Source organism: Protopterus annectens, chromosome 10.part0 (assembly GCF_019279795.1).
Source record: "Protopterus annectens isolate FY-2018-M chromosome 10.part0, PAN1.0, whole genome shotgun sequence".
NCBI classification, from domain to species: domain Eukaryota; kingdom Metazoa; phylum Chordata; order Ceratodontiformes; family Protopteridae; genus Protopterus; species Protopterus annectens.
Window position 1 is genome coordinate 334,916,401 of NC_056744.1, and position 27,500 is coordinate 334,943,900.

The following is a 27,500-nucleotide window of genomic DNA, read 5'->3' on the forward strand; positions in this document are numbered from 1 at the left end:
AAAGCATAAACCAAAAGCAATACCTAACACCACACAAGCTTACAAGCAAACACACTTCTTTGGAGTTTTGTCGTAGGGAACTCCATTGTAAAACATGATGCCCCTCTAGTCAGGCACAAGGAGAAGATAAAGGTTAGTGGCTTATCTGGAGCCAGGATTCACCAAATCATTCATGCATTCAAGTCATTACACCACAGGTTGCACAATAGTCTATGTTGTGAAAATGACCTGAAATGTACCTCCTTGGACTATATGAAGACATTATGGAGCTCTTAGAGTGTGTGTCAAGCTGGTATGAGCCTAACATTGAGCAGTACTGAGGATGACGCAATGATGCAATGTATCACTGAGGATGATGTCACAGTGCATTGGCCAGCACATTACCAGCACTGAGGATGATACAATGATACAATGCATCACTGAGCATGATGTCACAGTGCAATGAGCAACAGATTACTATCATGGAGGAGGATATCACAGTATGAACAAAAGTTGACAGATTTCAACAACTGGCCGTCTTTCTGGTGTCATTCTAAGGGGATACAATATTTGTCAGCTTGGGAGGACATGGTTTACAGACCATGTTGCTTTGTTAAGGATGGTCTGCACCCATCCTCTCTAGGCTTTCTGATACCGGCTAAAACTTTATCCTCCCCCATGGTGCCTTTTTTTAGCCAATACCAAATTGACAAACCTACCAATATAGCAAAATCAAGTCAACTGAACCTCAAGGTTTTACTGCTCAATGCCAGGGGCCTAAATTAAAAAAATACACTCCCTCCAAGCCCTCCTCAAACTCGAGAATATAGATATTGGTACAGTTAGCGAGACATGGTTTAAAAGTGGTAAGAGTACTCGGGTAGAGCAAGGTTTCAGTGCCTTTCACACTAAGACCAGTAGCTCCACAGACAAGGTCGAAGGGTAGAGGAATCTCTATGCACATTAACAAGCATACCTCCGGGTAGGTTAAACAGAATGACGTGCTGGAGATTCTCCATGTGTAGATCACCACAGCAAAATCCCGTACAAAGTCCTAGCCAGATATAGTTCACTCTGCGTGTCCCAAGAAGCTCACAAGGCATACTTAGACCTACTGAACACACTTACTATCCAACCCAATACCCTAATGGGAGACTATAGAATGGGAATCCTACATGGCCTAAAATCTACAAGCACAGAGATTCCTGGACTTCATAAATACAAACACCCTTGACCAAACAGTGAATAAATCCAGTAAAAGCTTCAATATACTGGAACTCGTATTCTCAAATACGGGAAAATGCTGTACACCCCCCCATGATTCATCCTCCCAGCAAGATAAGATCTGACATAAACCTGTTTCCTCCAAAATCAAAATCAACTCAATAACACTAATAAAACCAGTAACAGTTAGTAAGCATTCTGAGGCAAACTACCATTTACCATTTTTTTGTCAAAATTCAATAACCTCCAAACTGTCAAAAATCAGTGCTCTTCCAAACCCCAGAAACACAGCAACATATGCTGAACTGCTATCAAAAACTCTGTACAACCATTTTGAAGCCTGCACAGAAACTGCTGTACCTAACAGACTTAAGGCCAGAACTAGCCCAGGAAATGCACCGCCCAAGTGGCTTTCAAAATTAAACAATTTTCCAACAAAAGGAAAAAAAAAATTATGACAAAACTCAAGAAGGTTAATTCCCATGAAGATAAAAACTCTTTCATCAAACTAAATAGGCAACTAAGAGGGCTAATTAGGTCAAAGTCACATCTAAGGTTAAGACAGTCTCCCAGGTGAAAGATGAGGCCTTCTTCAGCTATGTCACAAACTGCAAGAGCAGTATACAGCAATGTGCTGAACTGGTGGTTAATGGTACCACATTCAAGGAGCCTGGAAATATAAAGAATCTGTTGGCGAACAAATTCAGTTGCATCTTTATCCCCCACCCCCAAAGAAATACCCTCAAACATAACCCCTCCAACTACAACTAGGAAGCATATCCTGGCTGCTCTCACTAAAACCAAGAACCCAGCCTAAATGGGCCTCAATAACATCTTGGGATGACTTATCAGGATCCCTGGAGTTAGTATTTAACTGACTCAGAGTGCAGTGCTCCTTTCGGTATGTACCGAACCAGGTATATGCAGCAACTAGAGAAACAAACGTTTCCTTACAATTAGGATACAGGCATAACAAACCTGCCTTGTGCAGAGCACCTTAAAGCCCTTCCCTCTACTCAGTCTCCTACAGATTTGCTGAGGGGTGATCTATGCCTGGCATACAAGGTCCACAAACTCCATGCTTATGAATCTCCTGCCCATTCATAAGTCAAACAATACCAGAAATACAAGGTCTGGGGGACCTAAATTTTGTCTGAGACTTGCAACAGAACATGCTGGAGAAACAGATGCATCCCACAGATTGCCCCTCCTATGGAACAGGCTTAACATCCACAGAATGTCAGAATAGAAAGCAGCCTTACTGATTTGATAGCATCCAAAGATTGATAGTTAGAAAGTCGAAATCAAGGGATAGATTGTCCTTGGAAGATGTGATAGGTATTACAATGTAAATACATTAGTTGGAGAGAGGGCTTACTAGTTAGGGGAAAGAACAAGCATATCCTTAAATGGAATGTGCGAAACCACAAATTTCACAATGGAGACCAGAGTGGTAGGGAAGGAAAAAAAAAAGAAAGAATTGAAAATGGAGCAAAAATACAAAGAATGAATTACATGTAAGATTACTGGCTGGACCTCTTCAGACAAATACTACAAATTCAAAAAATGACAAAAGAGGCTCACCACAGCTTTTTCCGAAATGTTTACTATGGACAGAACACAAAATCTAGTAGTAAGCGCTTTCACGTTTTGAAAAAACGTTTCATCAGACTAACAGTCACCATTACTCTTTTTATAAAACCTACTCAGTGTCATCATCCAATCCCTTACTGACATCATGACATTTTTTTTTCAGTTTATCAAATTATGCTTTATTAATGTTTTATTGTTTTTTAATATATATATATATATATATATATATATATATATATATATATATATTTATATATGTATATGCCATCAGTATATAAGGTGACCATGAAATTTGATTAATTTTTTCATGATGTCATAATTACATGCAGCAAGGGATTGGATGATGACACTGAGTAGGTTTTATAAAAAGAGTAATGGTGACTTAGTCTGATGAAACATTTTTCAAAACATGAAAGCGCTTACTACTAGATTTTGGGTTCTGGCTGTATTAAACATTTCGGAATAAGCCGTGGTGAGCTTCTTTTGTCGTTTTTTGAATTTGCAGTTTGAAATGTTAAAAGTTTATGAAACAAGTGATTATAACCCAATAAGTTTATGACTGTAATAGGAGGTTGTTGAATTTGAATAAGGGTTTGATGAATCACAAATTCAATTGAGTAATCTTAAAACAAAAATTTACAAAAACAGTCCAGATCCATCTAGAAATGTTACAAAACCCTTTCACTTTAAAGCACTTTTAGAAATATTTAATTTAGAAATATGAAATAACCCCATATGAAACAATCACAGTGATTAAACCTGTAAAGAAAAATTACAGCTCCATAAATTCGTCATTTCTCCTCCACATAAAGTGTACTAGTATCACCTATTAAACACTACATAAGGCAGATGTTAATAACCGTATGAAGTAACCTTCAAGGCTTTCTGACTGACCATTAAAATGAAATCACAAAGGAGTGAACTCATTCAAATGCGAACAGTTTCTGATGTAGGTGGAAAAACAAAGATAGGCCCACACACACATGCACACACATCATATGGAATGCAGAATTCCGTAGATCATAACCTCGATTTTTAGCCCAAAAAATGGCAGTTACACACTAATGATCAAGGCCATCCTTAACAATTGTGAGATGCAATTTTATTCTTTCATAACAGACATTAAATATCAGACTTCATAATCCTCCAGAAAATACATGCCAATGCAAAGCTGATATTCTATTAACTTTCTAAGTATATTACAGCAATATCTAAAATTTGTCCCTGATTGTGGGAGATTGCCCCCCACCGCCCCCATTATTTTTGGCTTTGCACAGAATTTTTTAGGCTACGAGGTTCACAGGTATGCCTGGGTATAGGAAGAACATACAAACCCCTTACAGTTTAATCTTTCTGCACCCTTAAGTCTAATCCGCATGATTTACTAGCTTTTAAGTTTCTGTTTGCCTCCTAATTATTGTGCGACTCAAACATGAAACCCCTACATTATAATTAAACATAGGACTGTCTCCACTACTGTTTTTCTACTTTCAGATAAGTGAATCATTTTTTTCTATTCACCCCTGCCCCCCACCCACCCCAACATTCATCACATAGCTCATGTTTTACATCTCTGGGATTATTGTGCTTCAATCTTTGACTGCAACAATAATTTCTCTGCCATGCCATTGAAAGTACAGTTGTGTACACTCACCATAAATGTAGATGTTCGAGTGTATTCACCGTTGCAGTCATCACACTTGGGTTATCCTGCCAGGGGTAGTCCTCAGTCGTCCCGAATAGCAGAGGCATGCTATTTCTACGTCGGTTGTTGTCGCTCCAGGACTGATGTCAGGTAGTCAGTGGTATAAAATCAGGCAGCCGACGCCATTACATCAGTTTTTCTTGCCCCAAATGTCAGGAGGCCCCAAATAGGATGTTAGGTTATGGTAGAACACCACCAGTAAAAAGTAAATACCAACAATCCCTGTAGGGGGCGAGGAAGAGAGAGAGAAACAAGGGGGATGGAGGGGAGGAAACCAGGACTTTAACAGTGAATACACTCGAACATCTACATTTATGGTAAGTGTACACAACTGTACTATGTTCTTCGTGTTTCACTGTTGCAGTCATCACACTTGGGTTGATTCCCAAAGCTGAAGAAAAGGGTGGAGGCAGTCAAGAAGAGTTAGGGTTGGTTAGGATACCCTGCAAGACTGGGGTTGCACAGCCTGCCCTGGATTTGGAGAAGATAGGCAGGTGGTAATGCTCGGTGAAGGTATGAGCAGAATTCCATGTTGCAGCCTCCAAGATGTCCCTGGTAGGGACCCCTCTGAGAAAAGCTGCAGAGGTGGAGGTTGCCCTTGTGGAATGTGTCCTGACTCCCTTAGGGGATGGTTTCCCGTTGTCTTTGTATCAGAAATGGATACAGTGTGCTATCCATTTAGAGATGCTTTGTTTGGATATGGCCATGCCCTCTGCCCATGCTGCAAAGCTGACTAGTAATTGGTCAGTTTTCCTAAAGGGCTTAATCCTATCCAGGTAGAATCTGAGCTGTATGTGCACATCTAGAGAATGCAGAATCCTTTCCCCCTTATTCTGAGGCTTAGGGAAAAATGTGGGCAAATGAATAGTTAGTCCTGAGGGAGATCCTGTCGGCACGAAAAATGATGAAGGGCTCCACAGCCATGAGTGCTTGTAGCTGTGAAACTCTTCGAGCTGAAGTGATGGCCAGAAGCAAGACTGTTTTCCAAGAAAGATATTTTAACTCTGCTGAAGCTGCAGGCTTAAAGGGGGGTAGTGTGAGCTTTTTCAACACAAAGTTAAGGTCGCAAGCTGGGGTAGGAGCTCCGCTGACCGGCCTTAAATTGTTAGCCCCTCTTAGGAACTGTCTGATGAGAGCGTGGGAAAAGAAAGGTGGCTCTGTGCTGTAATGAGAAGAGGTGGCACAGGCATGGATTTTAATAGAAGAGAAGGCTAGGCCTCTATGAAGCAGGTCTGCTAGGTAATCTAGAATGACAGGAAGGGAGGACTGTGCTGTTTCAGCTCCTTTAGCCTGGATCCAGGTGCAATACCTTTTCCACTTGTCAGCATAGGATTTTCTAGTGCTGAGACGTTTGGCCTCATGTATAATGTCCAGGACTTGCTTGCTTAGGCTGGCAACTGGAGGACAAGTCAGGGGAATAAGCCAAGCTGCCAGGTTCAGGGTCTACAATTGTGGATGCATGAATTCTCCATTCTGCTGGGTCAGGAGAGTTGGGATCTGAGGTAGGTGCCAAAGAGACAAGGTTGAGACTGCACAGCAGTGGGCACCAGTCTTGGCATGGCCAGTCTGGGGCAATCAAGATTGCTCTTGGTTTTTCCTCCATTATTTTGAGTAGTACCCTTGTAAGAAGAAGCAGAGGAGGAAATGCATAGATCAAGAGGTTCATCCGTTGGAAGGATAGGGCCATCCACTTTCCAGGCCCTGCTGTGAGGTTCCCTGGTGCAGAAGTTGCTGAGCTGGTTGTTGTTGTGGGAGGCAAATAGGTCAATTTTCGAAGTGCCCCATTTCTGGGTTACCAGGTTGAAGGTGCTGTGGTTTAGTTGCCACTCATGTGGGTCTAGGAGATTTCTGCTTAAGTTGTCTGCCAGAGTGTTGGGAGCCTGGCAGGAATTGTGATAGCAGGTGAATATGCACAGCTGAAGCTGTGTGTCAAAGGGTCATGGCTAGCCTGCAAAGTGGATAAATGTGAGTTCCTCCCTGCTAGTTGATGTACCACATCACTGTGGTGTAGCCCGTTTTCATTAGTAAACGCCCCAGAGAGAGTAGGGGTCTAAAAGTTGTCAGAGCGTGCTAAACAGCTAGCACCTCTTTTTGTTTGATGTGCAGATGTATTTGCTTTGAGCTCCAGTGGCCCTGAATGCACCTGCCATCCAGGTATGCACCCCAGGCATAATCTGATGAGCCTGTGGTTAGGGTCTGGGCAGCGTGGGGTTGTGAAAAAGAAAAATCTTTGTTGCGGTTGCATGCTGCTGCCCACCAAAGAAAATCTTTCCTTAGATAAGGTATCATAGGTATGATAGCTTCCAGGTCCTGAGAGTGTTGACACCAAAGGCTTTTTAAGTACAATTGACGTTTCCTCATATGCAGTCTGGCACATGGAATGAGTATAATGCAGGAAGCCATGAACCCTATAGCTTGCAGGTTTTTCCTTGTGGATAACTGGGTTCTGGTGGCTGTTTTTCTGGAGTAAGGAATGCCATCTGGAATGCTGTGTCCAAGCTTGCTCCCATTTTGAGTGGGGACTAGTTTGGATTTCTTTTCATTTATAGTGTACCCCAGGGAGGTCAGTAGGTTCTTTACAAAGGTCATGTGCTGCAACAGCTTCTCCTGTCTGCCTGAATCAGGCAGTCATCTAAGTACGGGTAAATTTGAATATTCCTTTGTCTGCAAAAAGCAATGGCAGGCATTTTGTGAAAATTCTGGGAGCAGTGGATAAGCCAAAGGGAAGCTAAGAGAACTGAAAGTGCATAGATCCTGCCCTGAAACGTAAATATATCCTGCAAGAATCCCTGATTGGGATGTGCAGATAGGCCTCTTTTAGGTCTAGGGTGGCTAAGCAGGCATCCTTGGATAGCATAGGTAGAAGCTGCTGGAGGGCAAGCATTCTGAATTTTGGTATCACCAGAAAAGTGTTTAGAATTGATAGATCGAAGATTGGGCGCCAGGGGCTCTCTTTTCTGGGTACCAGGAAAAGTCTGGAATAGAAACCTTGGCCTATCTGGTTTGCAGAAACAGGCTGTATTGCCCTCATGGAGAGCAGGGAATGAACTTGGTTTTGAGCCTCTGCCCACTAGTTTGGAGGAAAATCTAGGAGCCCTTTTGGGGTTGGCAGTGTGTGGAAATAAAATTTGTATCCCTGGGACACTATGTTGAGTACCCATCAATCGTTGGTGATGGAGGCCCAGTTTTTTGCATGGGAGGCAAGTTTTCCTCCTAGGGGCACAAGCAGGTGGGCAGAGGTAATGGGTGGGGTTGAAAAGTCATTGTGAGGGGGTGGCTTAGCACTCCCTGTTTTTGAAGTGGAGGAACTCCATTGCTTAGATCTCTGCATTCCCTGGGACTGTTGTCTGGGGGGGGGGTCTATTTCCCCTAGGTATTGTCTGAGCTGGCCTTATGGCTGGAAAGTACAACTGTTTGGAGGGGCAATGCCTACTGAACCTCGGAGGCTGGACTTGGAAGAAGTCTGTCTGCATAGATTTAGCTTTTTCTCCCATCTATTTTAAAACCTCTTCTGCCTTGGTGCCAAACGAATTATCTTTGTTCAGTGGTGCGTCCAATAGTTTTGATTTGACATGGTCTAGCAAGGTCTGTTCCTTAAGCCATGCATGCCTTCTAAGTACAGAACCTGCGACTGCTGCTCTGCAGGATGCTTCTAGGGCATCAAAGCCACATTGCAAGGTGTGTTTAGTAACCTGGCTTGCAGAATGCATAAGCTCCTGTAATTATTTATTTTCTGCACACGCAGGAAAGGTATATATTTTTTCTTTGAGGAGTTCCATGGTATGTTGCTGGTATTTCAGCATGTGGAACTGAAAATTTAGTGCCCTAATAGCAAGAGTTGAAGAGGTGTATACTTTTTTACCCCATCTGTCTAAAGCTCAGGAATCCCTATCCAAAAGGGAGGGATTCTTAACTGTGGTTGTTTTCATTCCTTTAGCTCCTTGAGAGATGACCTCTGGGTCAGCAGTAGGATTTTTGAAAATAAATTTGTGAGAGTCAGGGACTCTAATACCGGTCAGGTGTCCTGGGATCAGGTGGGAATGGTGTCAGGAGTTAAAATGGATTCCATGAAAACATCATCCACAACATCCAGGACAGGAGGAATAGCTAAAGGTCTGTGCTGTGGTAAATCTAAAAATTCCATGAGTCTCTTTTTTGGACTGAGGATAGTCCTGACATTCCCACTGGAAATGCTCTCTCAAAATATGTAGGGTTTCACCAAAAGAAAAATCCTCTGGAGGAGAGGCAGAAGGAATGGATTCTTCTGAATCTGAATCCTCACAAGCAGACAAGGTCATGTCTTCGTATTCAGAAACCTCAGAATCGTGAGACTCCTGATCAGATAAAACTGCTGGGGACAAGCGTCTTTCTTTTAGAAGAGGTAGGCTGGCTTCCCCTAATAAGCATAAGGTCTTCCGCCATTTTAAAAATTTGGGATTGAGGCAAGGAAGCTTGAGTCGTTGTTTTTTAGGTGTAGTTCATACTCTTGGCTGTAGAAACCCGGCAGTTTTAGAAAGAACTGAAGATTCGAAAGAAGTCATCAGTTTGTGTCAAATATCAGTAGTGCGAAGAACTTCGTCGGAAGCCGGTGCCTGCTCAGCGGCTCCAGACCCATCCTAGGAAGAAACATCCGCAGGATCCATATTCAAAGAACAGTCTTGCGGCATACTGGACTCCAAATGGGTCTCAGTAGTGGCCTGCGAATCCACAGAAGCAGGTATCAGGGGCTGTGAAAGTGCCTCACTGAGGACCGGCGAACTGGCGACTAGCTTAACGGAAGCGTTGGCAGTTTTGGACCTGTGCTGTCTGTCTCTGTCTTTATCCTTATGTTTTTTCGGAAGATCAGTAGTCGGGTGGCTTACCGAAGCCATTTTGGAATGCGGAGATAGAGAATGAAAATATTTAGTTACAATAAGGGCCCAACAACATATAATTCTGGTGTTGAACAAAACCAACAGCGAGGGACATCGTTGTCTGGGCCTAAAGGACAACTGTTAACTTTTTCTGATGAGAGCAAGAAATAAAGGATCCCCAACAGGGTACTTAGCTTTAGAAGACTTCATCTTCAATTTAGGAAGCAAAATACTAACACAGCGGCCGACCGCCACTCGAGTGAACTGCTTCTGCTTCGGGCTCCTCTGCAAGAAAGACTGATGTAATGGCGTTGGCTGCCTGATTTTATACCACTGACGACCTGACGTCAGTCCTGGAGCGACAGCAAACGATGCAGAAATACTATGTCTATGGTATTTGGGTCAACTGAGGGTTACCCCTGGCAGGATAACCCAAGTGTGATGACTGCAACAGTGAAACACGAAGAACATCTGGTAACATGCCGTCTTAGTCATCACGTTACCTCAAATCACAGTATCTATTATTTATGCTTATTAGTGCTTGTTTTTATACTGTCAGACTGATAATGCTGCAGTTATTTCTTGCAATTGCATTCATCAGAAACCAATAAGAAGCCCAGTATCAACAAGAAAAGCAAAATAAAACAGTACACAGAATCTGATGGTTAAATCCTACCAGCTTTGAGTTGAAAACCCTGCTGACCACTATGGGGTACGAGGAGTTATAAGTGTGAGCCATATAAAAGGCACGATGCGGCTGTTACTTGTTGCGGACTAGTCACTAATGCTCCATTAACAAGACTTTCAGCTACTAGACATTATTCCCTAATTGGCTGACATCACAGTAGTGAATACAGAACTGAAGGCCTCTACTAAAAGATGGTGTATATTATGTGATCGAAAATTTAGGTAATCGAATACCTAAAGGTCTATCACTAAATATCCACACAGGGAAACAATGCCATTGGCCAAACTAAAAAAAAAAAAAAAAAAAAGTTGTAAACAGAGATCAACCACACCCACCTTAACTAAATATACCAAGTCCGAGATCACTCGACATTGTAAAAAGGGCAAAGTCTGTGTAACGGCCAAACGACTTGTTTCCATGGGTGGAAACGGCCATTTTCCAATTTTTACAGTTCGATATTTAGAGATCGACCTTTAGGTATTCGACTAAATAAGGTTTTGATCTTGTGATATAGCCCCACCAAAAGAACACCAGAAAAGCAGTAAATAAAAATATTCCATTCCTCAACTGCAAAATTAATTAAATGATGCACCAAAATGTATTGCATTCTATCTTTTACATCCAGTCACACAACTGCACTGCTTATATGTCAAGCAGACTTAGATTCATATGTCTTCTCAATTCTTTACAACACAAGTTATCACTCTAGCAATATCCCTAAACTTAGTAGCACAACACTACATTATGCACTCTCGTATACAGACACCACACATTATAATAGTATCTGCCCACAGTTATTCAACAACTACATATCGGACCAATTCAGAACTAAACACATATGCTCTCATTCCTACTCCAAAAAAAAACACAATACTTTCTCACACTCCTCACCAAACTCCAACATCTGTATAACCATTTTAACTCTAGGCTCACCATAAGTGGGGATATCCACCCCAACCCAGGCCCAAATCCATCCTGTCCAACACAAACTGCTCCAACACAAATGTCAGAACATAACACCCCCACTTTCTTCATCCCTGGGCAAATTAACAGCAGCAGCAAAACCAACCATCTTTTAATGCTAAATATTAATATTAGAAGTATCAAAAATAAAATACCTGAACTCCAGGCCACAATAGCACACTACTCCCCAGACATAGCTGCTTTAACAGAAACTTGGCTAAATAAAAACATAGCTAACTCAGAAGTTCTCCCTACCAGCTACAATATCATTAGACAAGACAGACCACTTCGTAAAGGGGGTGGAACTGCCTTACTGTACAAGTCCAACTTAACTGTCCGTCAATTACCAAACTCCTACCCCTCCTCCAATAACTGGGACATACTTATCTCAACTTCAACTTCACTCTAAAAAGGTCATCACCACAATTGTGATCTATATTCCACCTGGTAATACACTTGCTAGCCTTGAAGACTTCTTATCCTGGTGTTCTTCCACATACTCAAAAGAAACTCTTATTCTGGGGGACTTCAACCTAGAATGGTTCACCTGTATATCAGAACCACCAAGTAATCTAATATATCTCCATGGCTACCAGCAGCTAGTCCAGATTCCAACTAGATGCGATAAAAAATCTAAAAGGGAATCCATCCTTGACTGGGTCCTAACAACCCCACATTGTACCCTCACACAGGCAGTCTCCCAGACATCTTAAGTGACCACAACATAATATACTTTATACGTAGAACAAGCATATGCAAAACCACTAATTAGATATCCATTAGAAACACAAAAAAATTCTCTCCTGAGGTCCTCAACACTTTACTCTAACTGTGACTGGACCCCCCCCCAAAAAACCCTCCCACTTGACCAGGCTGTAGCATATTTCAACAAAACATTTCTACAACACCTAGACACTGTCACTCCATTTGCATAATCAAGGTAAGAACCTCTACAAACCCCTGGCTCAGTAAAGAAACCAAACAAATCCTCATGTCCAGAGACACTGCCTGGCTTTACTATCAAAAAAACAAAGAAACACAAAGCCTAACTAAGTACCAAGAACTGCGCAACCGTGCAAAAAAATGCATTAGGCTTGACAAAAAATCCTACACAACATTACAAACTAAATATCAACACAACCCGCAAAAACTTTGGAAAAATGTAAACCAGCTACTAAAATTCACCCAAAAGGCTGCCCCCAAACCAACCACCCTGACACTAAAGTTCCCATCGAAACACAATTCAACTCCCACTTTGTGAACTCAGTTCTATCCTTAGTATCACAGGACAGTTCCTTCCTCACTATCCCCCTCCCAACACAAATAACACTAATACAAGCTTTACCCTCAAAACAGTTTCCACCACTTCAAAGGTTCATAGGTTGGTACTAGGCTATCAGCCCTACGGCCTATACAAGCCTAGCCATAACAATTCCCTGGCTATTTCTTCCCACACTATTTACTTCCCTGGACCCCTGAAACTACTTCAATCAAAAGCATGCTCTCCAAACTAAAAACCTCATCAACAGCAGCCGACCTATTCCCCAGCTATTTCTTGAAACTCACAGCAGATGCTACTGCTATCCCAGTCTCCACTCTCAAACAGATCAATTGTTGAAACTATGTGCCCAAACTCTGGAAAATATCTTATGTTACACCCATACATAAAGGCAGGACCTCCACTGAAGTCAACTACTACAGACCCATTGCTTTACTCTCCCCCCTGGCCAAAATGCTAAAAAATGCATCCATACCCAGATGCTAAACCATCTCCTAGACAGCAACATCCCGTCACCTACTCAGCATGGTTTCAGATCTGCCCATAATACCACTACAGCCCTCCTCTGCTTCACAGACACAGCAAACAGTCTCAAAAATGAAGGCCTACAAGTGTCAACTCTTTTTTTGGATATGTCCAAAGCATTTGACAGTCTCACAACAAATCCTGCTGAACAAACTAAACCAATACCATCTATCAAATTCCACTCTTATCTGGTTCCAAAGCTACTTAACTGACAGGTACCAAGCTGTGAAATGGGAAATTTCTCTCTCTCCTCAGCTGCCCATAACTACAGGAGTCCCACAGGGATCTATCTTAGGACCACTACTATTCACAGTCTTCACAAATGACCTCCATACCTCCACACAGCATGCATCTATAATTCAGTATGCAGATGACACTACCTTAATCTGTGCTGCACAAAACATTCCCACCCTCCTGCAAACAACTCAACTAGCATTCTCTGACGTTGAAAACTACCTTACCAAAGCCCAACTTAACCTCAATCCAAAGAAAACTCAGCTTATGATTACAACCAGTTCTAACAAAAACACTAACAGTCAATTCACTATCTACTCCGCAAATGCTACTCCAATTGCTCCAGTGGCACAGGCTAAGCTATTGGGAATAACCATAGACTCCCACCTAAAATTTGATAGTCATCTCAACATAACTATTAAAAAAGTACATGCCAAACTGGGGTCACTCTACCGTATCAAACCATTTCTTACCAACAACACAAGATCAGCCACTGCTTGCTCCCAACTTCTATCCACCCTACTCTATGCATCTCCCATTTTGACTAATCTCAACAAAACTGAACTAAGCAAAATGAAAGCCTGCTATAACAGAATTGCCTGTTTTGCTGCAAATTGCTCATACAGAACACATCACTGGCTTGAACTGCCCAACCTCCTAACCTACAATCAGCTCTGCCTCTGTCATTCTATTACATCCCCAATAAGTGTCCTGCCCTCAAAAACCTAGTACATCATCACTCAGCCAAAATGCCTCTTAGATCATCAAGCAAACTACTACTAGAAGTCACCAACAGCTACAATAGCTTTGGAGATGCACTATATAGTAGTTCAGTGGCTAAAAAAATGGAACTCTGTCCCAACTAGCATTCAAAACACATCATCCAAAGTCTCCTTTAAAGACCTCATCAGGCAACCTCTCAAGCAAAGTTGGCAGTGCCATGATTGCTCCCCAGGCTAGTGAAAGCGGATAACATATACATACTAAATCTAGAGTACTTGATAATAGTTTTCAATCTTACTCACAAACACTGGCTAATCTACAATGTATGCATTGTACCTGTGTACTATGTATGTATTCTACCTATGTTCCAAATTTCAGCTGTACACCACAAATCTATTAATTACTTTTATTTTTAAAATTAATATTTTTTTGTTTGTTCTCTCCATTGTAACTGTTTATGTGCCGCATACCACTGTAAAAACATATCTCTTGTAATTTGTGTGCACATTGATCATGTCTAAATAACTAAATGTGTCTGTAATATTTCTTTGTGGTGCTTTTCTCCATGGGCCTCTGTTGAAAAAGGGCCTTTTCGGCATAGTCAGACACTCACCTGATTAAATCTTCTTGTAAATGCAACAACATTGGGAGCAAGACTATGCTTTTCCTTTTTATTCCATCCACAACTTGAAAGTTCCTAGAAAGACAACATTAGTTATTAGCAAAGGATACAAAGTGACCAGCCATGACAACTTTCCATTTCACATAATGTACAGCAGGTGTTAAGCAAACCAAAGCATTACTGATTCCCACTCGCCGTATTACATACGTAGAATTCTAACACAGATGTTAAATTCCTGACAAATTAATCCACACTCACCTTAGCACAAGCCTATTTACTGCCCACACTATTATATGCCGCCACAATACTCACTAACCTTCAAGCAAATCTGTTGAAAAAACTTGAACTCACTTGTAATACAAGAGCTAGATTTGCCACTAACCAACCTTACAACTCAGACCATCACTAAAACAACCTACAATGGCTAGAATTGCACCACCTCCTGCTGCTGCAACTAAATTTGACTTACGCCATCTTAAAACAAACTGCACGCGTGTCCTGCGCTCTCAACTCTCATCTCCCCTTACATACCTAACCGTACACTCCGCAGCTCAGAACATCACCTCCTGCAGGTCTACAAACTCAACAAAAACTTTGACAAACGTCTTTATAATCACTCTGTGGCCTCTGCTTGGAATAAACTCCTCCTTAATTACGATCAATCCGTAGCACAAACTATTTAAAAAAAAAAATTCAAATACCATCCATTAAACTCTAGAACTTGCTCCAGCACCTACCCATTAAACTCTAGAACTTGCTCCAGCACATACCCTACTTAAACTCCACTCCCCCTAGTTTTCTCCCTCCTAATAAACTACTTCCACTTGCCTTTCATCTATAAGAAATAGTGCTGTGACCATGCTTATGATGAAACTGCATTATCAGGGTTATATTGTAATATATTTTTATCTTCTGCGATTACGTAAAGTAGAAAACTATATATTAATACTGTTTATCCAGATTATTAATACCTTATGCTTACTGTGTTAATGTTCACATTTTATATTTTGGAGCTTTTCTACTCGGGTCTCCGCTGAAAAAGGGCATCTGCCCAGTCCGACTAACCCGGTCAACAAATGTTAAAGAAATAAATAAATGTACCTAGTGTCACAGTTTTGCATCAAAGTTCTAGTCTACGCAGGAACAGGATCTAACTTAAAACTTAGGGAGAGGAAACAAATATAAAGCATTCATTAACAGGAACAGCTATATGGATCAGGCTGGCTGTTGCATCACCACTTCCAGCACACTTCATTCACTCAGCTATTCAGAACTGGACATACTGATATAAGCAATTTATGACAGAAAGCTAAATGAATGTTTCCTCATAACATGTAAAAGGTCAAAGAATTCAAGTATATCAGGTATTTATAAGTGCAACTTTCTGCTGGATGGCTTCTGTGTCAGAATGATTTGACAATGGTTTCCAGTTGGCAGTAATCTGCTAACTTGGTTAACCATTCAAAGAAATAAATATCGAACAAAAGCAGTCCCATCACTGAGGATACCACTGCTTAATGAAGCCCCTGCACCCCGCCCTGTATGGGTTCTGTTGTTTAACCAATTTACTATCCATCTTGCCACATAGGAATCTATTTGTAATCCATTAAGCTTAGTAACTCTGCTAGCATGGGGGCTGTTATCAAACTCTTTGGCCAGTTCAAGGTCCACTATGTAGACAGCATGACTACTGTCAAAAGCCTCGTTACCTTTTTAAATAAGCTAACCATATTCATTAGACAGGTACCTACCCTTGACAAAGCAAAAATGCTGTAGGTCCAGCCTGATGAGATTTTCAATATAGAGTTTATCAGGTCGGTTATACTTTGCTGCATGGCATTTACAAATAAGACTTGTCTGGTTGATGGGTCTAAATTTCGCTGAGTCAGTGTTGGGGTCACCCTTGTGGAGTAGCATCATTCCTGCTGTGTCTTAAACTTCAGGGCCAAACTAGTGACTAAACTCAAGTTAAATAGTTAAAGGAGTGGCTCTGTCAGGGGCCATTTAGTACTGTTTAACAGTCAGGCATATTGATTATTTCAAGGCCCCTAGAAGGATTTTAGTCCTGGACAGCACCTTTAGTAGATATTCTTTAGTGATTATTGGGGGGGCTCAGAGATTCATGGATAATTGGACTATGAATAGCCATCTGTAGGGTAAAATTTGCACGGGCTTTGTTTGCTAGTATGTGGTGCCATAATGAATACGTTCAGAGAACTGTGGGGCATTTAATGAATATGGTCAGAGCACTGTGGGGTATTTAATGAATAAGGACAGAGCACTGTGGGGTACTAGTTATTTTTCTAAGGTAGGTAAAGAACTAAATTATCCTTGGCTTCAGAAGTTAACCTAGATTCATGGACTGCTTTTAGTGGACCTATAACAATATTTCGCATTTTTTAGCAATTTTTCTGATGTTACCCCCAGTAGGAAGGTTTTTCTGCTATGCTTTACATGTAAGAGGTTTATTTTATTGTAAAGTTTATTTATGATGGTGTACACATTTTCCATTATATATAGATCTAGTTGGTAATGCCAGTTCTATACATTTATCTAAGTAGTATAGAACTCCTTTCTGTGACGCTACCTGCACTGTGAATGTCTAGGGTGATGCTGTCATAAGTGAATTTTGACATGTCATCATAGAACCGAATGAGATTACTATGGTTGAAATCCTTACACAATAGAAAAATAGAAGATCTTGTCACAAAAATAAATAATTACTTACACTTGAAGAAAATGCAGACAGTAAAAACTTCACCTCCCCTGCCCCACCATCAGTAAACGGGGACATCCTCAGAACCTGCCCCCCCCCATCATCACCAGACAGGAGGTCCTTAATGTCCTCTCAAAGGCAAAAAAATACAGTCTCCATGGGACCCGATAACATTCCTGGTTGCATCCTACATGAACTCAGGCATGAGCTCTCAGCTCCATTAGGCACCATATTCAACCAAAGCCAGAGCACTGGGCTTCATCCCAGCTGAATGGAGGACAGCCACTGTCATCCCTCTTCACAAATGTGGTGCGTCCAATGACCCAAGCAATTATACGCCAGTCAGCCTAACTAGCCTGATCTGCAAGGCCATGGAATGCATTATCATGGACCTTATAAACAAGGACATTGGCAACCTCCAAACGCATGACCCCACACAGTTTGGTTTTGTCAAAGGGAGATCATGCCTGTTAAACTCGGTCGACTTCTTTGAAACAGTAACCAAAGCCACAGACAAGCGGAAGACAGTGCACACCGCCTCCCTTAACCTAGCCAAAGCCTTTGATAATATTCCTCACTCAGCCATAATAGGTGGCGGCACAGTGGTGCAGTGGTTAACATTGTCACCTCACAGCAAGAGGTTCTCTGGTTCGATTCTCGGCTGGGGTGCCTTCTGTGTGGAGTTTGCATGTTCTCCCTGTGTTCACGTGGGTTTCCTCCCACATTCAAAGACATGCATCTGGAGCATTTCTCCCCGGGCCTCCGCTGAAAACAGGCTCTGTGGAACCTAGTCGGACATTCCCGGTCAACAAATGTTAAATAAAAATAAATAAAATAAATAGATAAATTCTCCCAGGTAGGCATCAACCCATATGTTACCAGATGGGTAGCTAACTGACTCAATGATAGAACTCACTCAAAGTAGAGGAAGCCACCTCTAGTAGTACACCCATAACGAGCAGTGTACCCCCAGGATCTGTCTTGGGGCCTCTACTGTTCAGGAAATACTTCTTTGAGGTGCAAACCATAACCAGTGGTCTGGGGCTGACGAAGTTTGCAGATGACTGCAAGCTGGGTGCTGTCTTAAATTCCTCTAGTGATGTGAGCATCCTCTGAGGGCGCCTCAGTCAAACTAATGACTGGTGCCAGAAACATGGCCTCAAACTGAATGCCAAGAAATGCATCATTACCCTCTTTGGGGAAAATGGTGTCCCCAATAATTATCACATTAATAACAACATACTAAGCATGCAATCAGTCATGAGGGACTTGGGCACCCAGGTTGTTAGCAACCTGACTTTGACCACCACATTGCCTCCGCTGTACAGAAGGCTTTCTACATGGTCCATCTCATAAGCAAGGGTTTTCATCCAGGAACAAGGAGGTCATAACATCCCTGTACTCCTCCCTTACCAGACTCATTATAGAGTACAATGCCCCCTTCAGCATGTACCTTGCCAAACACATGCAGCAGTTGGAGAGACCACAGAGGTTCCTGACCAAGAAAATCCAGTGTCTCAAACACATATCCTATGCAGATAAGCTAAAGGCCCTGTCCCTCTACTCAGTTTCATACAAACTGCTCAGAGGTGACCTGTGTCTGGCATACAAGGCCATCTCACACTTGGCCTTGATGGAGTTGATGCATATCTATACGACAAACACCACTTGAGCAACCCACCTGATCTGTGACATTAATAGAACTTGTTGGCGGCATAGATTTGTGACTGAAAGACTGCTCCATCTGCGGAATACACTCCCTCTCCATGTCAAGCAGAGTACCTCTCTAGCCCTCTAAGAGGAACCTGGATGACTGGATGAGAAACAGAAAATACACCCCTGGGATCCCACCTATGTCCCTGCTGGACAAGGAAAACAGGTGTTGACTTTGAGGGAACATGGGTGGAATTCTTGGCTAGGCTTATAAGGGCCTTCGGGCCAATAGCCTAGTATCATTCTATGAACCTATGAACAGAGTGGTGTACCAGAGCCACTAGTGATGTTTGTCATTTGATATGCCTTATGTTTGTCCAGAATTTCATACTATAGTCAAACACTTAAATTCTGAGACACTGGTTACAGTGGGTTTAGAGATTCAGAAGGTGAATGTCATTAATTTACAGTCTGACCTAACCAGGGAAGGCTATACCATGGGAATAGTATATGAAGCTATATTAGTAAGGACCAGGTCAAGATAACTGTATTCATTACTCGGTTTGATAAGCTGGTCCAAGGAGTTTTTGTTTATTAAATCTACAAATTCTGGAGCATATGCTACATTGGAGGGACAGGCATTCTAGCATACTGAGGTACAGATAAATCTCCCAAAATTATGGAGTTCTTAAAAGGAGTTCATCAAATACATTTAGGAACCTTATATGATTTAAATTGATTGATCAAACCCTATACCATGTGACTATGAGGTAAACATCTTAACCATTATAACAATGCCAAGCAACCCAAGTTTTATAAAACTATATCCACACATGCAATTTTATATATATAAAAAAAAATCTCTGTTCATCAACCTAGTCCGCCTGTGTGAAGAACCTTCACTAGAATGCCACCCCTGAAATATCTATTAGCAGTAGTTTGAGATTCATCCCTTTTAAGAAATTATTTTACATTCAATTTATGAAAATGAATCGTGTATACTTAACCCCTGAAAAAAGGGTGATAATTTTTTTCCTGGAATTTCCTCTGTATGCCCTGATTGTGGTAACGGAATGGCAAACATATTTCAAATTTTTCGGTTTTGTAAATACTCCCAGGAGTTATGGATAATCCTTGCAAAAAAAAATTAAATCTCTGTTCCTTAAAATAACCAGTATTCCTTGGATGCTAGTTTAACTTCATGTCCCTACAGAAGATGAACATAATGATCATTTATATTAATTACATGTTTTTTCCTTTGAAACTTTACACTACACAAAGTTGGTGAAACCTGTTGTAACTATGAAATGGGAGCACTTTAGCAATATTTCTCTCTTATCTAGAAGTAGCCAGATTCCTAACAAAATTTTAAAGATTTTCTGAACATGATTTTGATACTGAAACTATCAGAATTTTCTTGAAATCTTTTCTTAAAATTTTAATATCAACTGGCTATTTTGTAGTAACAATCACCCAAGCTCACCACCTAAACCTTCATTTTTTCTCTCCCAACTAATAGAGTCACCTACCCGGATAAATAAAAACTCAAACATACTACTCTCGACTGGATATCAGTCAATAAAGACCCTCATTCATACTTAGCTGGCTGTCTACCTACCACACATAGGGTTACCATAATTCTTTATATGTGAAATTAATTAATTTTGTCCTCTTAGGTTGAAGAGCAAAAAAAGGGGGGGGAGGATAAGTGCTGGTAGCAGCACATATTTTTATTTTTTTCGTCCTCTTTCTACTCTTAGTTGAAGAGCAAAAAAAAAAGGGGGGGGCCGTGTTTGGGGATTTTTGATTGGCTCATATACCGGTATACAAGCCAATCAAAAACGCGCACAGCGGGACCCTAGTCTGTTCAATGCGGAACATCAAGCAGTTCCACATTGAACAGAGCTCCACTTTTTGATTGGCTCGTATACCAGTATACGAGCCAATTAAAAATGCGCACAGCGGACCCTCTTCTGTTCAATGTGGAACATCAAGCAGTTCCGCATTGAACAGAGCTCCACTTTTTGATTGGCTCGTATACCAGTATACGAGCCAATTAAAAACGCGCACAGCGGACCCTCTTCTGTTCAATGTGGAACATCAAGCAGTTCCGCACTGAACAGAGCTCAGTTTTTTGATTGGCTCGTATACTGGTATACGAGCCAATCAAAAAAAAAAAAAAACAAAGCAGAGAAAAAAACTCCAAAATAGGGATGTCTGCTTTTTGAAAATTCTGTGATTTGTCCGGGTTTTAAAACCCGGATAAATCACAGAATTTTCAAAACTGCCCAGACAGGAGCCCGAAAAAAGAGGATGTGTCTGGGGAAACCCGGACATATGGTAACCTTAACCAGACAGCCTCAGTGACCACACTCCAACATTCCTTCTGAGACACCACTTAAATTGTGCTAAACTCATCATCTATAGGCAAATCTGAAATAGGGTAAACTTTAACCCTCTCCTTTATCACATCTTTTCCAAAATGTGATTGGACACCACTAAAGTACCTCAATCTGGATGAAGCCGTCCACTTCCTCAACAGCACCTTCTTAAACATCCTAAACATACATGTCCCCATAAGAAATGCCAGAGTCAAAACAGTAGTCACCTTGGCTACAAAAAAGCACCAGGGCACTAATGAAAATCAGAGATGAGGTCTGGGAGCACTGGCGCTTAAAGCCCCCTCCTCTAGACAGCCATTCCTAGAGTTGTGCAATACGGTCAAAAAGCAAATAAAGATAAATCCCAGTATTACCAGTCTCCCGTAAACTCTTCCCATCACAACCCTAAGCAGTTCTGGTCCACAATAAACTCCATTCTTCACCCAGATAAAATAGGGACCCCCCCCACCTACCATTCCCCCTTCCTCCAGCAGTATTACTGACTCATTCAATAAACACTTCACTGAAACCATTCTGTCTTTGACTAAACACAACCCGCTACCCACCCTCCCTACATCAAAACCAAACACTCTGCCCACAGTCTTTCCTTTTTCATCAGTACCTACCCCCCTTCTATATAAAAAAACTTCTACTGAAACTTAAGCCTAGCAAATTTGCAGCTGACAAGCTCCCCTCTGAATATCTAAAAATAGCAGCAGAAGCCCTAGTTTATCCAGTCTCTATCTTACTTAATTGGTCCTTATCAGAAAGCTGTCCCCACACTGTGGAAGATATCCCACATCATTCCCCTCCATAAAGGCGTCTCCTCCATTGAACTTTCCAATTACCACCCCTTAGCCATCCTTTCTCCACTTTCCAAGATACCTGAGAAATACATTCATTCTCAAGTCTTAGACTACACCTCTTAGCTAATAACCTCCTCACCAGCACCCAGGAAAGCTTCAGGTCTTACCACAGCACAACTACTGCCTTGTTCTCTTTCACTAAACACAACTACTGCCTTGTTCTCTTTCACTAAAGCTATCAATCATAAAAATAAAGGCCCGTTATCCTCTGCTACATTTCTGGATCTATATATATCTATATATATCTATATATATCTATATATCTATATATATATATCTATCTATATATATATCTATCTATATATATATCTATATATCTATATATATCTATATCTATACATATATATATATATATATATATATATATATATATATATATATCTATATATATATCTATATATCTATATATCTATATATATATATATATATACATACACACTCTGTAGAGACACAGGTGACAATTAACTAACTAGAGGAATCTCGCTTGGAGTAGGCCCATCCATAACCTCTTTTCACATTTTTTGCATGGGGTCAAGGTGTCACTTCAACAGTGACAGTCATCTAGAGCCAAGGTTTACACTGCTGGGTGGCCAAGCCCTGCCAAAGTTGGAGTACACCATCCAATGTCATTCAATACCATGTTGGTTACAACTTGACAGCGAATGGTTCAGTCTCACACCAATGCCCCCAATCCTACCATCAGAGAAACCAAAAATAACTCACTCCTTCTCCAGTCTGGTAAATGCAGTGCCAGTTTATATTATGATGGATCACCTGTAACCAGAACTTTAGCATTTAAAGCAGGCCTACATGATATTAGAGGTTTGGCCTTACAGTCCTCATGCCTCCCTGCAGTATGTGAGTCTGTAGTTGCCTACCATATAGATGCCTGGAAGATTTAGGCATGGATTTTCAAACGGCTGGTATGACATGATTTACTGAGTGGTGGTAGGAGAAGAAAAGTACAGTTGTGTACACTTACCGTAAATGTAGATGTACGAGTGTCTTCAGTCATCACTGTAGGGTTCTTCCTGCCGGCAGGCAGTCCTCGGTCGGCCAGAATCCCAAAGTCTGGGTCCGGCGTCAGCTGTTCAGTCATGCTCCCCGACGTCAGAGCGCTAGGAGTACAAAGCTGCCAGCCGACGCCATGTTCTCCAGTTTTTCTTGCCCCAGATGTCAGGTGCTTAAAAATGAAGGCTAATAGTAAAACAAAAATGTAACATACAACAAACCCCATACCCTGTAGCAAATACACCTCAGAAGAAAGGTGAAGTAGGTAAGCACACTAGTGAAAGTATAAGAGGGGACAGGAGGGTAGCAGACTGCAACAGTGAAGACACTCGAACATCTACATTTATGGTAAGTGTACACAACTGTACTATGTTCATCGTGTTTCACTGTTGCAGTCATCACTGTAGGGTTGAATCCCAAAGCTGAGATAAGGGGTGGTGGTTATAGAGAAGAAGGGGCGGCTAGAAGGCCCTGAAAGACTGCATAAGCAAAGCCTACCCTAGACTTAGAGTAAAGAGGGAGATTATAGTGCTTAGAGAAAGTATGCACTGAACTCCAAGTTGCAGCTTCCAAAATATCTTTGGTAGGTACTCCCCTGAGAAAGGCAGCTGAAGTAGCAGCAGCTCTGGTAGAGCGAGTCCTAATTTTTCCTGGGATTTGCTTTCCATGATGACAGTAACAAAATCTGATTCCATGAGCAATCCATTTAGAAATTGTCTGTTTTGAAATAGCTTTGCCTTGGGAGTTTGTTGCATAAGAAACAAACAGTTGCTCTGTTTTCCTGATATCCTTGGTTCTGTCCAGGTAAAAACGAAGTTGTCTGTGTACATCCAAGAAATGCAAGATCTTTTCCCCCTTATTTTGTGGATTAGTGAAAAAAGTTGGCAGGTGAATAGTTTGATTTAAAGCCACTTTGGAAACCACTTTAGGCATGAAAGTAGGATAAGTCCTTAAAGACACCCTATCTTGGTGAAAAATAATATAAGGTTCCACAGCCATGAGTGCTTGTAACTCAGAGACTCTCCTCGCTGAAGTCAAAGCCAGTAGGATAGCTGTCTTCCATGATAAATACTTAATATCAGTTGGGGCAGCAGGCTCAAAAGGAGGCAGAGTGAGTTTTTCCAAAACATAGTTGAGGTCCCAAGCAGGTATGGGTGGTGCCATAGGGGGCCTTAAATTCTTTGCTCCTCGGAGATATTGTTTCAGAAGTGGATGCAAAAAGATTGGAGGGTCTGTACTGTAATGTGCAGAGATAGCTGAGGCATGTATTTTTATGGAGGAGAAGGATAAACCCTTATGTAGCATGTCTGTCAGGTAAAGTAAAATCATCATCTTGGGCTTGTCCTGCTTGATCTTTAATAACACCCGTGGTAGAAGAGGTAGTGGCGGAAAGGCATACCCTCCTTGAGGTTTTTCCAACTGAATGATAGTGCATCCACTTTCCATAGTAGCTTGTGAAATGTCCTTGTGCAAAAAATCTGTAACTGGTGGTTGAGGGGGGATTTAAATAGATCTATGTCCGGGCAGCCCCAGGCTTTTGTAATCGTCTTGAATATGTGGGTGTCTAGCATCCACTCGTGTGGGTCTGACAGGTTCCTGCTCAGGCTGTCTGCCAGAGTATTTTGTTTCCCCTGGCAAGAACTGAGCTTGTAGATCCACTTTGCAAGCTAGAGCGGTGTTCCATAGAGTCATGGCTAGTCTGCAAAGGGGGTAGGAATGTGAATCCCCCTGCTTGTTTATGTACCACATAACTGTGGTGTTGTCTGTCCGTATCAATAGTTGTCCGGGTTGTAGAAGATCCCTGAAAGCCAAGAGGGCATTCTGTACAGCTAACATCTCTTAAATTGATATGTAGGTGCTTCAGATCCTCTGTCCAAAAACCGTGCAGACCCTTCCCCTGCAAGTGGGCTCCCCATGCGTAATACGAGGCGTCCGTGGTTAACACTTGGCTAGCTGGAGGTAGACTGAAGGCTTTCCCTTTGTTGTGAAGACATGCCATAGTCCACCAACGGAATTCCTCTTGTAGGCAAGGCAAGACAGCAATCTGTGTGTCTAGACTGTGGGAATGCTGGAACCATACACTTTTTAGGTACCATTGTATTTTCCTCATATGGAGTCTTGCATTTGGTATGAGAAGGATGCAGGAGGCCATGTAACCCAAAGCCTGCAGGAATTTCCTTGCAGTTAGCTGAGTTATAGAAGCCAAAGTTTTGAAAGTTGAATCCAGCTGTAGTTGTTTTTCGGATGGCAGGAATGCCACCTGGGTTGTTGTGTTTAGAAGAGCACCCAGAAAAGTTATCTGTTGTGTGGGTGTCAAATGTGACTTTTTAATGTTCACAGTGAATCCCAGATACTGGAGAAGATTTTGAACAAATTCCAGGTGCTCGAGTAAGACATCCTTGCTGTCTGCTTGAATAAGGCAGTCGTCCAGATAAGGGCAAATTTGAATACCCTTGAGTCTGCAATAAGCTACTACTGGTGCCAGGCACTTGGTGAAGACCCTGGGCGTAGTAGACAAGCCAAAGGGCAGCGCAGAGAATTGGTAATGTTTCGAGCCGGCCTTGAACCGGAGATATTTTCTGCACTCCTGTCTGATAGGGATGTGTAGGTAAGCCCCCTTTAAATCCAATGTCACCATCCATGCATTTTTGCTCAACATTGGCAGGAGCTGCTGCAGAGTAAGCATCTTGAACTTTGGTATCTCCAGGAAAGTATTTAAGACTGACAGATCCAGGATGGGTCTCCATGAGTTTTGCTTTCTGGGAACTAGAAAGAGCCTTGAGTAAAAGCCTTGCCCAGTCTCTGACTGTGGAACCAGTTCTATGGCCCTCATAGCCATGAGGGATCCCCACCTGGTTTAATGCCTCTGACCATTGGTGTTTTGGTAGGTCTGGACATCCGTTTGGTCTTGGCAAGGTATGGAAGTGGAATTTGTAACCTCTTGAAACTACATCCAGAACCCACTTGTCTTGGGTTATGCAAGTCCAATTTTGTTGAAAGAGTGAGTTTTCCTCCTAGAGGGGCTTCCAGCAGAGAAGTTCCTGGAGCCATGCAGGGGGAGTTCATTGAGCCTGTTTTCTATAAGATTGAGGTCTGTCCTCTCCACCCCTGGAGGTGGAAGCACTCCATTGTCTAGGTCTGTAAGAAGTCTGTGTTTGAGCCCTTCCTCTGGAGCGCCTATATCTACCCCTCTGAGGCCTGTCCGAGCTGGGAAAGGACCAATTTTTAGTTGGCCAATTTCTGCTAAATCTAGAGGGCTGAACTAGTAAGAAATCCTTAACAGTTTGCATGGATTTTGCCTTATCCTCCATTTTCTTTTTTCACCTCTTCAGCCTTAGACCCAAACAAAACATTAAGCTGAACAGGAGCATCCAGTAACTTTGCTTTCACTTGATCAGGTAAGTTTTGTTCCTTTAACCACACGTCTTCTAATGACTGTGCCAGAGGCAGCCGCTCCACAAGAAGCCTCCAAGGCATCAAAACCACAGTGTAAACCATGCTTCCCCACTTGTTCAGTAGCATGCATCAAATCGTGTAATTCCTTATTATCTGCACATGCACAAATGGTACCTAACTTTTGTTTCATAACAGACAGTAGAAATTGCTGATATTTTAGCATATGAAATTGACAATTTAAAGCCCTAATAGATAAAATATCAGAAGTATACACTTTTTTGCCCCACCTCTCCAAAGCTCTGGAATCGTTATCTGTTGGAATAGGATTTTTAGCAGAGGCAGCCTTAACCCCCTTAGGACCCTGAGAAATGGTTTCTGGATCAGCCGTATGATTTTTGTAAAGGAACTGGTGGGAGTCAGGGACCCTGTAATATCTGTCGGGCTTAGCAGGGGCTGGAGGAACGGAGTCAGGAGTTAAATTAGCCTCAGAAAAGGCATCATCCACAATATCCAAAATAGGAGGAATAGCCAAAGGTCTATGTTGGGGAAGAAGGAGGAAATCCCTGAGCCTTCTCTTAGATTCAGAGTACTCCTGTCCCTTCCAGTGAAAATGTTCCCTCATGTCATGTAAAGTTTCCCCAAAAGAAAAATCCTCAGGGGGAGAAGCTGACGGAATGGATTCCTCAGCATCAGAATCCTCATAAGGAGGGAAAGAATATTCCTGTTCAGAGGAAGACACTGAAGAAATTGATGCCTGATCAGAAGATTCATAATCCAACTCTTGCCTTGGCCTTTTGTCTGGAGGGGGATATGAACCCCTAATCATGGTTAGCAAGTCCTCTGCCATTTTAAGTAACTGTTTCTGAGATTTGGGTCCCGGATCATAAGAGGCCTGGGCTGGTGTCTTTGATTTAGGAGGAGTCGTTGCCTTTGTCCTTGGTTTTGCCTTTATCAGAAGCTGTGTAGGCCTGAAAACCCCCTCGGAAGCCGGTACCTGCACAGCGGCTCCAGACCCATCCGAGGGAGCATTGTCCGAAGGTCCTGCAGCTGGAGTGCTCAAAGGCCTAGTTGGCTCCTCGTGGGAGTCCG

At 42.0% G+C, this 27,500-nt stretch overlaps 1 protein-coding gene across 1 annotated transcript in view; it reads right to left on the bottom strand.

Annotated features, from left to right (window-relative positions):
- The window catches only part of RALGPS2 (Ral GEF with PH domain and SH3 binding motif 2), a 2,773,917-nt gene that overhangs the window by 1,503,358 nt on the left and 1,243,059 nt on the right, over positions 1-27,500 (bottom strand). The window contains exon 6 of the mRNA XM_044085226.1: positions 14,380-14,463. Within this exon, the coding sequence (XP_043941161.1) occupies positions 14,380-14,463 (84 nt within the window). The remainder of the gene's footprint in view (positions 1-14,379; positions 14,464-27,500) is intronic.